Source organism: Alosa alosa, chromosome 19, assembly GCF_017589495.1.
Source record: "Alosa alosa isolate M-15738 ecotype Scorff River chromosome 19, AALO_Geno_1.1, whole genome shotgun sequence".
NCBI classification, from domain to species: domain Eukaryota; kingdom Metazoa; phylum Chordata; class Actinopteri; order Clupeiformes; family Clupeidae; genus Alosa; species Alosa alosa.
Genome location: NC_063207.1, coordinates 7,127,286 through 7,142,285, shown reverse-complemented (window position 1 = coordinate 7,142,285; position 15,000 = coordinate 7,127,286). Strand labels below are relative to the sequence as shown.

Sequence of the window (15,000 nt, the reverse complement as noted above, 5' to 3'; positions counted from 1 at the left end):
AAAAATTATATATCCGATTAATTTAGATTAATTAATCACAGAGTATGTAATTCGATTGACAGCCCTATATATATATATATATATATATATATATATATATATATATATATATATATGTGTGTGTGTGTGTGTGTGTGTGTGTGTGTGTGTGTGTGTGTGTGTGTATGATTGGTGTTGTGAATGTGTGTATGATTTGTATGTATATACAGTATTTCTACACATCTAATGTATGTCTTTGTTCAAAGCAGCTTATAGCAGAGGTTTTACAGTAGCAGTGCCTATACTCTCTAAAAACATAATGTGTTATTAATTGTGAAAATGTACTGAGCAACGAGATGACCTGTTGCTAAAATGGCTTTAGACCACAGTGTCTGAAACTCTGGCGCAGTGTTCGTGTACTAAGCAGCATGGCTGCTTTGAAATGACTGGCCACATTGTGATTCGTATTTCAGTTCTAAGTTCAAAATCCCGTATTAGCTTATCTGTGTCTGTCTGTGTGAATGTCAGGGCCCCCACACTGCAGTGCGGAAGGTAGAACCTCCGGAGAAGTCTGCTCCTGTTAACACTCAGATGTACATATGTAATGCTTCTGTGTGAGAAGGAGAAGCCTTGTCCTTTCATGCACAGAGCAAATGAGGGTTCTTACCCCCCAACACTGTCAGTCAGGAAGACTCAACCCCAACCCCCCCACCCACCCTCCTGTTCTCGCCTCCACCACCCCCCCCCCCCCTCCCCAACCCCCCCAGCTCACCTCTCTTCTCTGGTCGTCTCGGCTCTCCGCTGGTGTCAGGTCTGCCGGTCAGGTCCCTCATGTCAGTGCAGGGAGGGAGGGATGGAGCGAGGGAGGGAGGGTGGGGGGATCACTTCAAAGCCTCACCAGTGTGTTTGATCTCTGGGGTGTCATAGCTCTCCCTGGCGTGTGTCTGAGTCCTCGTCTACAAAGCCCACCTCACCTGAGCCAGCCTCGGAGGTGGGAGCTGCCTGCTGTAGGCACGTAGCGCGCCGCACGCTAGCTGCTGTCACCGGAGATTCAGAGCTGGCTGCTCTCGTCTGGGCCGCTGTAGAGGGGTGTGTGAGGCTTTGATCAGGCGGAAATGAGAACTCTTTAGGAGTATTAGGGTGATTCTACACGTGTCTGCTGTTGTGCGTGTGTGTGTGTGTGTTTGTGTGTGTGTGTGTGTGTGTGTGCTCAGGTAGGCGTGTGAATCCCCCAGACTGGTCCAGTTAACCCACTGGCCCCAGAGCGAGAGCTACAATCCCCCACCACTCCACTAGGACTCTTTCCATTTATACACTCACTGTCTGCTGGGACAACACCAATCATACACACATTCACACACACACACACATACACACACACACACACACACACACACACACATTCACACACACACACACACACATTCACACACACACACACACACACACACATTCACACACACACACACACACACACACACACACACACACACAGACACACACACACACACACACACACACACACACACACACACACACACACACACACACACACACACTCTGTAGGGACAACACCAGCCGTCTGCCAGAGGAAGGAGGCAAGAGTCATGCAGTCATCTCTCTCTCTCTCATACACACATACACATACATTACCATACACTCTTGACCATATAAAATAGATACACACACCAGGGCTCCAGAGTGCGACCAATTTGGTCGCATATGCGACCTAATTTTTCAAAAGTGCGACTAAAAAAAATTGGAGGTCGCACCGGTGCGACCAGCTATTCGAGAGAGGAAAAAGTGTCCGCATTGAAACTCTACCTTTGGTTCAATAACAGACACATATTTGGCCAATATCGTGGTTTAAACAAATCACAGATAGTGAAGGGCGGGACCTCCCCTCTGATTGGCCGTGGCCCAGTGCCTGTGTGTAAATTTAAAAAAATGGGTGTGCTGCAGAGAGAGAGAGAGAGAGGTCAGAGACCCGTCAGATAAACAGAGTGGATGTAGTTGCATTACAGTGTGGTCACATAGGCCGAGATAAATGTAGGTCTACCCTCTCCCAACTGCCTTTCGGCGGCTGGCAGCAGCAAACCGATCAGACGATCCCGAGAAGATCAAGTTTATCGTTGCCTACGATAGGCCTAGTGAAACTTCCCTTCACCAAGTTCAGTCAGAAATAATTATTCACCAGAAAAATAGTTTGAACGTAAACCCGACGTACAGGAATGCCACTTGCGCCAAATTTATAGGAGTCATTGCAGATGAAAAGACGTCTTAAAATTGCGAACAATGCATGCAAGGCCTTCGCGAACGACAGAGATACAGATATAGCCGAAAAGGAGTGCGTCATTGACCGCAGTTACATGCAGGGAGTAACCCGGTTTTCAACAGCAATATTTGTTTTGCGCGCAAGTTGTGTAAACTCATTCTAATGGCATCAATCAACTTAATCCGATATTTGGCGCAAACCGAATATCGCTGCTACATTTAAAGCCCGAATATTCCCTGCATGTATAACTGTGGTCATTGTGTACGGTGAATTGAATGGACACATTTAGATCGAGCATGGCAAGTCATTGCAATAGCCTATAATAATAGGCCTACCATTTCGTTACTGCATTAACCATAGTGATGTTCTTATTGAAAATTTAAAAATACTAAAATTAAAAAGTAAATTGCATTGTGGGACTGTCAAATGATTATTGCAATCATCATTGCAAAATCACATAAAAATCCCCCAGGCTACTTGGAACATCTCTTTAAATTGTGCTCAAATACATTTCTATGGAAGATGCTAGCATGGCGAGCTGGTTTAGCCAAGGCATAAAGATCATGAAGGATAGTATGTAAGACATTGAGCCATGAAATGTGCAGTTTGAAGCCCTTAAAAGACGTGCACTGTTAATTTACTCACTGTTATTTTTATTTAACTCATTCTAGAGATGTTTTAAGTTTAAATTTCAGCTCAGTGAAGCACTTAAAGCACCAACACTTCATAAGTTACTTTTGTTGTAGAATTGTAAATAGGACAATAGTCATAGGACAACCTATATAGGATCGTAATTAAAAAGTTAGTCTGGAGCCCTGCACACACACACGCACAAACTTCTCTCAAGCATACACTCACTCTCTCAGTAATGTTCCTTCTGTCCGTGAGCACATCTCATTCATACTTCACACTTCACACAGCCTGGCAGCAGACTCTCTCTGCTCTGAAAAACACCATATACTGACCTTAGTCCAGACAGCTCAGAGGGCCCACTGGTCATCTCAGACTAGAGACACTTAAAGCTTTTACCGAAACACATGTACTTCTGGCTGAAAAAAACTGCACAAGTCAAAGTCAGGCAACCTGAAGCCTAAGCTAAGATGTGTTATGAAATGTCCATGGATAGTATCAGCGATGCATTGCCTTGTAAGATGGCTATGGACTTCTTGAAGCGGTTGCTGTGTCTTGTGTCTATGGGCTTTGACCATGCAATGACCCCTGAAATAGATACTGAGGTGTCCTTTAGAAGATGTCTGTTGAGCTGAGTCACAGATCACCTTGAAGCTAACTAACACCGTTTCTATAAAATGTGTTCTGTTGCTCTAACTCCATATAGCCCTGAAGCCTGGGCCAGAAGCCTGGGTCTCTTGATAAGATGTCTATGGACTGTAGCTCTCCCCATCCAGCCCTCAAGCTACCATTTCAGTCTCATATTACAGTACTTCACTGTACTGTACTGTGCCATAATTTCCATTGTTGACTTTTGATATTGTTGTTATTGTTACTATTACTATCAAGCTTAATGTAAGTTTTTTAAACACATTATTTTAGCTAATGTAGTGTTTATATGAAGAGTTTGGTTCCAAAACGCTACATATCTGTTTTTAAAAACATTAAAAAGTGATTTAATTGTGTATTCCAGGAAATATCAACCAAAATGCAGTTGTGCAGTTGTGTAATTTCAGTAGAAACGTTAACAATACCCAAAAAAACAAAAACAAAAAACATTTCTACTGAAATTACTTGGAAAAACAAAATGTTTATGAAAAAAATATATTTATGGAAATTCATTAAAATGGTGTTAAAATAGTGTTTTGGAACCCAACTCTTCATGTACTGTAAGTTGTTTTAAACAAAACCGTAACCACAACCACAACCACAACCATACTGGCTGCCAGAGGCGTCGAGCTCCAGCAACATGCATGCCAGCTTTGCCCGCTGCGCTGGGTAATGTCTGCTGTCAGCCGCGTTGGGGCAGCGGGCAGCGGGACACAGCGGCGGGCACCGGCGGGCAGCTGTGTGACGAGCGGGAGGGCGTAGAGAGAGAGGCGGCCATCACGAGGCGAGAGATGAGATCCTGCCCGACTGGAGCCAGGCCTCCGCACAGGGAGGGAGCGCGTCTCCCCGGATCACAGCAGAGGCCCAGGCAGATACTAAGGAGTAGGGACAGTGGAGTCATGATCCCAGCACACGCAGGGTCCCGGGGGCCATCAAAAGCATTTGTCTTCAACGCGTCTTTATGCTGTAGTTCCAAACTGGGTGAAATGAGCTGCCAGGGGTTGGTTTCAGTTTGCCTTATGCTCGATGTTTCTGGCTGTCGTCTTCCCTGCTGCTTTCCCTGTACTCTCTCTCTCTCTCTCTCTCTCTCTCTCTCTCTCTCTCTCTCTCTCTCTCTCTCTTTCTCTCTCTCCTTTCTGCTCACATTCTCCCTTTCCTTTCCTTCTTTTCCTTGTTTTTTACTTTATCTTTTTCTCTCTTAACAAACTGCCATCTTCTCAATTTCTTATCTGTCTTTTCTTCTATTTCTCCTCTCTGCTCCTCCTCCCTTTACTCCCTGTCTTCCTCTTCTCTCTCTCTCCCACTCTCTTCATCCCTCTCTCTCTTCTTTCTCCCCCAGAGCCCGAGGGTGTGTTCCCTCCAGAGGTCGTGACCCTGAACAGCACTACCGTGCGGGTCCTTTGGGCCGAGCCCCTGGTCCCCAATGGCGCGATCACTCAGTACGGCGTCTACGTGGACGACCAGCTACGCGGGACTGCTGGCAACACCACAGGGTCCCTGGAGCTCGGGGACCTGCTACCCTTCACTGTCTACGACATCCAGGTGTGTAGGTCTCTCTTCAACCCCGAACATTTAGATTTTACGTCTGAGCAACATCCAGGTGTGTAGGTCTCTCTTCAACCCCGAACATTTAGATTTACGTCTGAGCAACATCCAGGTGTGTAGGTCTCTCTTCAACCCCAAACATTTAGATTTACGTCTGAGCAACATCCAGGTGTGTAGGTCTCCCTGCACCCCCAATCATTTAGATTCAGGTCTGAATGTTTTACTGTGTCCTCATAATCCATATTCAGGGTTTTACTGTGTTCTCATAGTCCATATTCAGGGTTTTACTGTGTCCCCATAATTCATATTCAGGGGTTTCCCCATAATCCATATTCAGGGTTTTACTGTGTTCTCATAATCCATATTCAGGATTTTACTGTGTCCCCATAATCCATATTTAGGTCTGAATGTTTCACTGTGTCCTCACATTCATGCATTTCACTACAGTATGTCCCCATAATCCATATTCAATGCTTTTCACTGTGTCCTCATAATCCATATTCAGGGGTGTCCCCATAATCCGTATTTAGGAGTTTCACTGCGTTCTCCTAATCCATATTCGGGCCTAAGCGCTTCACTGTCCTCAGTCCATATTCAGGTCAGACCGCTTCACTGTGTCCTCATAATCCATGTTCAGGGGTTTTAGGTGTGGTGTCTCTACCCTTGTAACTATTTCCAGGTCATTAAGTCTGACCATGTTCATGTTTGGCCCTAACAACTGAGTATCACTGTGTCATCATCGCAAACAGTCAGGTCAGCAGGTGCCCCTGTGTCCCCACAAACCAAATGTAGGTTGTTAGGTCCCCAAAATCCTCTCCGGTCTTTACAGTACCTTTGGTCTGTCCACTCAAACTGCATGTAGGTCATTAGGTCTTACCATGTCGCCACACTCCACAATTGGGTCTGTGTGTCTCTCTGCGTGTCCTTTATTTTTACCTGTCCTCTCACACCACTTGTAGGCCAACAGGTGTCATTGTGTCCTAATAAGCTACATTTAGGCCTGTAGGTCTGACTTCCTCTATAACCCACAGTCATGTCTGCAGGTCTATGTCCTCACAGCCCACATTCATAGGAATCTGTGTCTCCTCTCCGCCATGATCATTTTTATGTATGTGTGTGTGCGTGTGTGTGTGTGTGCGTGTGTGTGTGTGTGTGTGTGTGTGTGCGTGTGTGTGTGTGTGCCAGTGTGTCTCACACTGAGGTCTCATAGTAGCTAGGGCCTCATCGGCACCAAGCTGTTATTCTCGGGAAGTGTCCTTCCGAGTCTGAGTGTCCTTCCGATTGTCCTTCCAACTCAGATTTAAGTGGCTGTTCTGTTCCCACTCGGTACCCCTGCAGCCATGACAACTGTGGAATCATCTCCGTCTCTGTCCAGCCCTGTCAGTTTTCTTCCTTTTTGATAATATTGTTGTTCTTTTCAAATATCACACTCACTTGTGCCACTCGCCTTACCACAGGTTTGTCAAATTCAGATATTTAAAAAAAATCTTCTTCATTAACATTTTCTTACATTACAAAATGTAGCTGTACAAAGTACACGACAACATGGAATGAGGAGTTGAGCTGAGAGCCTGTAGAGCAGCAGTCATCTCCACATGAACCCTCACACACACACACACACACACACACACACAATGCGTTTCAATGCAAAGGAGAATAAGAGCTCACACCACACACTCTCCCTCAGTCTGTGACTGGAGGTCACTTATCACGCAGCCAGATGAGTTTGCACTTCTGTCCCCAAACACTTTATCCAGGTCTGACTCTGTCCCGGATAGACCAATCGAACAAATGTCAGCATACAGGTCTAGCTCTTGCTTATTATACATCAAAACTGTTTTTATTTATATTTTCGTGCTACAGTGATGAAGCGCCCGAGGACTGAAATATTGCAGCCTATTAATAATCATGATGTTTTGTTTTTATTTTAAGTTGGAGGAGCCAAAATACTGTACAGAAAGATTTCGATTATTAATTCCCAAGTGCTTTAGTTTTGTCCTGGACTCTGTGCCTGAGGTGATGATACATGCTCTACTTTCTCCTAGAGAACTCTTCACAAACTTCTCAGATCGTAGACCTGCTCTCTCTTTGTGTGTGTGTGTGTGTGTGTGTGTGTGTGTGTGTGTTTGTGTGTGTGTGTGATCATAGGCCACCTCCTTTTGTGTTACTTGTGTTCTGTTCTGAACTCTACTTGTTACCTCTTTGTGTGTGTGTGTGTGTGTGTGTGTGAGACAGGTGGAGGTGTGCACTGTGTACGCGTGTGTGAGGAGTAATGTCACACGGGTTACCACGGTGGAAGACCTGCCGGGTGACATCACCGCGCCACACATCCAGGTGCTCGGGTCAAGGTGAGTCACGGCACGTCGTCACGGCGATCAGGAATCCAAGGACCAACTGTTTCCGCCCCACACACAGGCGCTGGCGCCTAAAATAGCGCCCTAGTTGTCCAGAATACAAAAGAGACAGAAGCAAAGGTGTGAAGCGTAGACGCGGAGCAAGAATAATGTCATGGACTGGTGACTAGTGAGGTGTGCGTGTGTGTGTGTGTGTGTGTCTGTCTGTGTGTGTGTGAATTCCTCTCACTCTTGCCATAACTGTTTATGAGAAGAGACCTTTCAACACACACACACACCGCTCTATATGCACAAGACATTCTTTATCTAGACAAAGGACACATATACATATTACTGTTGCAATCCTGTGTGTACTAGATGTGTGTGTGTGTGTGTGTGTGTGTGTGTGTGTGTGTGTGTGTGTGTGTGTGTGTGTGTGTGTGTGTGTGTATGTGCTGAAACTGACAGGGAGGATATGAGCTGTGTGTTGTAATTTGCCATAATCCATACTGCCTGAGGTGAAGTGTACCTTTCACATGTGTTTCCTCTCTCTCACACACACACACACACACACACACACCTTCCCCCCACTTGTCATATTATTGCACAGCAGCACTCATATCCCAATAGAATACTAACTACTGATCGATTGCCCCAACATGGCTGTCTGTGGCCTACACGGGGCCCAAACACTTCATTTATTTGCCACGCTAGATTTGCTAGAGTGGAATTTAATCAATAGCTAATTCATTAATTCTGCCGCTGCACGGTGAGGAGAGGTGTGGCGCGGCGCGGCGCGACGCGGTGCGGTGTGGTGTGGTGCGGGGCTGACGCCCTGGGGTTGGGGCTGGAGGGAATCACAGTTCGGCTTAAGCCTTGATTGAAATATGACAGGCTGCCCAGCTGACGACCAGCCCTGCACCAAACCCCCCCCACCCCACCCCACCCCCGCTCCCATCACAAATACGAATGTCTGCTATTTCTCTGGCTGAGGGATTAGTCCTAGACAGGAGTGACACCCTTTCTGATGTAAGACTAACACATTAGTTATAGGAGCATGCGCTCTGTCTTTCTCTTCTTGTCCTCCCCTTTTCCCTTCTCCGTTTTTTTTTTTTTTTCTTTTTTTACGCGGAACAGAGAGAGAGAGAGAGAGAGAGAGAGAGAGAGAAAAAGAGCACATATAACTTGTGATGGATTCCTTTTTTGTGTTGTTGAAATCATATGATAATCTCCATATGATTTCCCCTCTGCGATAATGTTTTTTTTTTTTTTCAGTTCCCATGAATTCATAATTGTCCACTAAGATCTGTCAGCTTTGTGCCATCAGCAGTCTTCACAATCAATTAGTCCACTCATCAGGGTGGGGAGCGGGGGTTGGGAGAGGAGAGGGGCGGGGGGGGTCGATCCAGCGATCATTATGTAATTTGGACGTCTCAGGATAATGTGACAAAGAGATTTGCAAACACAAAGGAGGAGTGTGTTAAAGGAGGAAAAGAGAGAGAGAGAGAGAGAGAGAGAGGGTTGCGGCGCGGCAGTGAAACTGTGAACTTGATGGAGAGAGGGATTATTTTAAACCAGGGATGGGAATGAGAAACACTAAACCCGGGTCACCCATCACACACACACACACACACACACACACACACACACTGTCTGACATACAGTTACCGCCAGCTTTGTGTCTTTTTTTCTCTTGTACGTCCGTCTTACTGTCTGCAGAGACCCGCTAGTCCCGCTAGATTAGCAGCTGCCGTATTATCTAATGAAGAAATTAGCATTTTACAGTTACTCTCTATATGCATACAGTAGTTTCACCTCTTTAGATTCAAATAGAAGTGAATGCTTCCACTAAACAATCACCAGAGCCTGTATGGCCTGTTTCAAAACATATCTGTACGTTATTTACTATATCTGCATGTTCACCTCTAAAAATTTGAATAACTGTAAATTCTTCCTCTAAATGAAAAATTCAGAACGGCCCGTTTCAACCAGGTTTCCCCATACATGTGTCTCATGCCTGATGTTGTAACTGCTTTGTGTGGTGAACAGAAGGCTCCACATATGCCATATGCTGAGGATATTGTTTAGCTGAGAGCTTAACAAAGCTACTGCAGGCAGGCAGGGAGAGGCACCGAGAGTCTTTGATCCAGTACCTGTTTGGATCAGCTGTTCCACCCACTCCTCCTTCATGTGGTAGAAATCCTGTGTGTGTGTGTGTGTGTGTACTGTACGTGTAGGTGTGTGTGTGTGTGTGTGTGTGTGCGGGTGTGTGTGTGTGTGTGTGTGTGTCAGCTAAAACCTGCCCAGGAAAATCAATAAGTGAAGACAAACACAACAGAAACATCTTACCGCATTGTGCTGGAGAGCATATGGCTCTTGGAACAACAGCCGGCGCCAAGCCGAAAAGCTCTTTGGAGGATTTTAAGGGAGAAATTCAGAAAGGGAGAGAAGAATGAAAGAGAGGGACAGAGTGAAAGAGAGAGAGAGACGGAGTGAAAGAGAGAGACAGAGTGAAAGAGAGAGACAGAGAGACAGAGAAAGTGAGAGATAAGCTGTACCTGGACACATGGATGCCTTGTTTGAAATATAGACTTAAAAGGTTATTTAAGAATACACTGTACAGAATGTACAATCGTTATCTATTTTGAGAGTTAAATGCTGCACATTCTCATGCACTTGAGATGTACCGTATGTGTGATTTAGAATTATGTTAAATGCTGCGTGTGTGTGTGTGTGTGTGTGTGTGTGTGTGTGTGTGTGTGCACGAGATGTACCTTATGTGTGTGTGTGTGTGTGTGTGTGTGTGTGTGCACGAGATGTACCTTATGTGTGTGTGTGTGTGTGTGTGTGTGTGTGTGTGTGTGTGTGTGTGTGCACGAGATGTACCTTATGTGTGTGTGTGTGTGTGTGTGTGTGTGTGCACAAGACCTTATGTGTGATATTCTTCAAAACTGTTTTCTTTTCTCTCTTACTACTTCTGATTCTGGTCTTCTCTTTCTTCACCAACATCTGTTTCTCTCTCTCTCTCTCTCTCTCTCTCTCTCTCTTCTTCTCTTTCTTCCCCCTCTCCTTCTTTCACCATTTGCTACTTTTTATTTATTTTCCATCCTGAATCTCTCCCTACCTCTCTATTTCTGTCATTCCATCACTCTCTCTCTCTACGCCTCACTCTTTCTGTCCCCCTTTCTCCTTATTTATCTGGACCTCTCTGTCTCTCTCTCCCTCCTCTCCCTCTCACCCCTCTTCCTTCTCTCTTCCTCTCTCTCCCTTTCGCCCTCTCTCTCCCTTTTTCTCTCCCTCACTCTCTCTCTCTCTCTCTCTCCCTTTTTCTCTCCCTCTCTCTCTCTCTCTCCCTTTCCATTCCTATCTCTCTCTTTTACCCTCTCTTCCTTACTTTCTCTCTCTCTCTCTCCCCCCCCTCTCTCCCCCCCCTCTCTCTCCCCCCCTCCCTCTCTCCAGGTCTGTGCGTTTGGAGTGGAGCTCCCCAGGCCAGCCCAATGGCATCCTGCTGGGTTATGACGTGCGGCGCCGGGCCCTGAGGCAGTGTGAGGAGCTGCGGGTCCAGTTGACCCTCAGGCCCACCGGACGCTGCTCCCTCCTGCGCTGCCCCAAGCCCCAGCGCATCTGCGGCAGCGCCTGCTACCACCCACAGGAGCAGGTACACGCACACACACACACACACACACACACACACACACGCACACACGCACACACACATGCACACACACCTTACCTACACACACACACCTGCGCGCACCACGCACACACACACATGCACACACACACGCACACACACGCACACACACACACACACACGCACACACACACACACACACACACACGCACGCACACACATACACAGACACACATACTTACATATATACACACACACACATGCAGCTGCATACAGACCTCCCAGAGATCCAGCTGTCCAGATGTTGACCTCATAACTATGCAAAAATTATTAGAAGCCCAGAGTTAAAACATACATACTAATATTGGACTTCAAGGTGTCTCTTAATAAAACAAAATCTAACGAAATAAACCATTAGAAGAACTGCTTTACACATTTGTATGCCTTCCTTTTGGCCTTTTTTGGCATTTAAAAAGAGTGTGTTGTCCAGACCCATATGTGTTAGCTGATTGCATACACAGTGTCATTAATGTGAATGCAGTACACCTGCACAATGAACCTTATGCAGTTCAGTTCTGTATTTGCTTTGAATTGTTGCCAGTTTTTTTTCTGGAAAAACAGAAACACCTAGCAACTTTTAGGGAAATGTTACTGTGCAGATCGATCTTAAAGCCAACAGAGAGAGAGAGAGAGAGAGAGAGAGAGAGAGGGCAAACCGTTCTACTAATGGATGTCTGGCAATGATAAATAATCATTAATCCTATGACGTCCTCAGACAGACTTATTTGTAGTGTTTCCCATCCTCGCTGCCCCTAAAGATGCCAGACAGATGCTCACTCTATCATCAGCCGTGGTTTTCTCCAAACGTATCGAAAATGGCCTAAATTTAGGGTAATGGCATATAGCCATCCCCTTGCGCGGACCCAGAGCTCTGTAGCCAAATTAATGAGAGGCAGCTGAAGCGTATCGCGGGGCTGGTGAAGCGGAACAGAGACGGGTGTATTCCAGCGACTGTGTTTTTTTATATGCATGAGGCACGGTCCTTGCGATTGTTTTTCAGTAAACAGATTAACTCGTCTTCTGCAATTGCTGCAATCCTAATGTTATTGAAAGCAAGCCAAGTTGGCAAGAGTGCCGCAGCCATACGTTCCCAGCTCGCTGCGATCAGACATTAATACATAAGGGAGAGGAAGACAAAAGAACACAAGTTAGCGAAGGACAAGCTCTTCCCGTGTACTACATGGCCTGCTAAAACAGAAGCCGCCAACACTTTTATGGAGGACTGATGATTATGGCTTGTCTGTTGTCCTGGCTTCTGTCTCCACTCTCAGAGGAGCTCCGGTTCTTTGCTTTTTCTTGTCGTCTTTGTTTCATCCTCTCCTTTCTCCTCCTCTCTATCTCTCTTTCTCTCTCTCTCTCTCTTCTCATCTCTCTCTTTCTGTCTCACTTTCTTCTCTCTCTCTCTTCTCTATTCTCTCTCACTCTTTCTCTCACGCGTTCTTCTCTCTCTTCACTATTCTCTCTCACTCTCTCTCTCACTTTCTTCTCTCTCTTCTCTATTCTCTCTCTCTCTCTCTCTGTTTTTCCGTACCTTGGCTTTATATTTGTCAAATGAACTTTCTGTCATATTTTCTCCACTACCAAAACTTACTACAAAGACTAGTACCAGTTGTCTGATACAGGACACTGTATAAAATCCATCACAGCACGTTAACAAACAATGGGTACATCTTGTTTTTTGTCTGTGTGTGTGTGTTTTGTGAGTGTGACTGTGGGTGGGTGTGTGTTTTGTGAGTGTGACTGTGTGTGTGGGTGTATGTGTGTGTGTGTGATTTGTGAGTGTGACTCTGGTTGTGTGTGTGTGTGTGTGTGTGTGTTTGCCATGAGGGCATTAAGATTAAGCGATGGGGCAGTGTGTGTCCCTGAGGTTGGTGGTGTTCTCACTAATATCGTTTAATAAGAACAGGCCGTTTGTTCCCTGGCACATTTTCCTCCGTCGCTGCACGTTGGGGGGATTTATGGGTTAGACGCGGCTGTTCCTTGAAAAGTCATCTAGTCCTCTCGGAGAGCCAAAGGTAAGAACAATGTCAGGGGCTAGGGGCGGCACAGATTTTTCAGACGCCACCAGGGTATCGTCCGCGCGCGCACGGGCGCTGGAGAAAATCTATTCTGCCCTGGTTTCCTGCCAAAATAGACAGTCGAGCCCCAGCTATATATAGCGCCCGCACCGCAGCGCAGGACGAAGCGATGGCCGATGCCCAGAGCTGATCTTACGGCTAGATCAAGGAGGAGCGGCGCAGCTAGGGGAGGGGGCCTCAGGGGCCAACGCGCACCTCACGGCTGCCTTCCAAACTGCCTGGCAGAAAATGCCGAGAGGCAGCGTGCGCTACTGAGCTGCTGACTGATCCGAGAGGACGGCTGAGCTGGGAAGGAGAGCTAACGTTTGGTTTAGACGGAACACACAGGCATCTGAAGAGGTGGTCCAGCTGAATCATGCAGGGTGGCCAAGAGAGATACAAACACACATCAAAGGCTTTCACACACACAAGCACACTCATACACTTTGAAACTTACACACATACACACACACACACTCACACACAGTTATCTGAGAAGCCCGATGATTCATGTGTGTGTGTGTGTGTGTGTGTGTGTGTGTGTGTGTGTGTGTGTGTGTGTGTGTGTGTGTGTGTGTGTGTGTGTGTGTGTTGTATACGTCGTCGGCTACACAGGTGTGTTGTGGAGAGACGGTGTACACACGTGACTCCTGGCTCCAGTGCTGTGGCGAACGCTACGTCCCGGTGCGGAACGCCTCGGAGAGTGTGTGCTGCGGCGACCAGCTGTTCCAGACTCAACCCCAACACCAGTGCTGCGGCCGCTACTACGTCCGCGTCCCTCCAGGTGAGTCCCAGGACCCCAGGTGTTACTCAGCTCAGGTAAAACAGGTAACACAGGACAGAGGTTAGCAATGGAGGCTCCCAGAAATGTTGAGAGACGAGATCCATTATGTGTGCCTGGGAATATTTAATCATCATATTGTTCAAAATGTACTATATACATTATAAAGTGTTTACTAATTAGAGCCATATAAAGATACTTATGGACCCTTTCAAGAGAGTTCCATTATCAGCATCATAGTTGGCCCCACAAGGCTTTCTTTTTAACATTCCATAATATTATCTTAATGCAGAGGAAGTAGATTGGGGCCCAAATAGAACGTTCAAGCATTGTTTTTGTTTACCTTGTTGAAAGGGTCCATATACATTAATATAAAGTGTTTAATAATTATAATCATACTGTATTACTCTTCATAGTAATAGCACTAATTCCAAGTCCTATGTCCAAGCTCTGTTCAAGTTGAGAAGTAAAACAAATGTGGATGCTGAATGAGATACATCAGGTTTTGGTCCATTTTTATTTGATTGTTTGTTTGAATACTGTAGTGTTTGGGGACTCCTTTGTTCTGCTGTGGTTCTTCATCAGTATCCATGCAGAATAGGCCTCATCCTGAATCCCAGATTTGGCATATTAGTATATGGCATATTAGTATACAGTATATATACTATATATCTGCTTGTGTTCTAGCTGCTGTTCTAAATCAGAACCATTGGAATGTATGTAAGTCACATTGACTACTCAGTCAAAGCCAGAATTGCTCTGGCAGAATTCCCTGGTAATTCTCCTGGATCCTCATCCAGATGTATCCTCTCCCTCCTCCTGGATCCCTCTCCTCCCTCTCCCTTCTCCTCCTCCTCCTCCTCCTCCTCCTCCTCCTCCTCCCTCCTCTCCCTTCTCCATCCAGTCCTTCCATCTCTCTCTTTCCCTCCCTCCTGTCTCCGTCCTCCTCCTCCTCCTCCCTCCCTCCCTCTCCCCTCTCTACTCTCCCTTCTCTCCTCCTCCTCCCCCCTCTCTCCTCTCCCCTCCCTCTCCTCTTCTCTCTCCTCCTCCACCTCCTC

General features: G+C 46.2%; 1 protein-coding gene across 1 annotated transcript in view; it reads left to right on the top strand.

Moving 5' to 3' along the window:
- Positions 1–15,000, top strand: part of ush2a (Usher syndrome 2A (autosomal recessive, mild)) — a 303,512-nt gene that overhangs the window by 178,991 nt on the left and 109,521 nt on the right. The window contains 4 exon segments of the mRNA XM_048228289.1: positions 4,872–5,074; positions 7,313–7,425; positions 10,870–11,068; positions 13,777–13,945. Coding sequence (XP_048084246.1) covers positions 4,872–5,074; positions 7,313–7,425; positions 10,870–11,068; positions 13,777–13,945 — 684 coding nt within the window.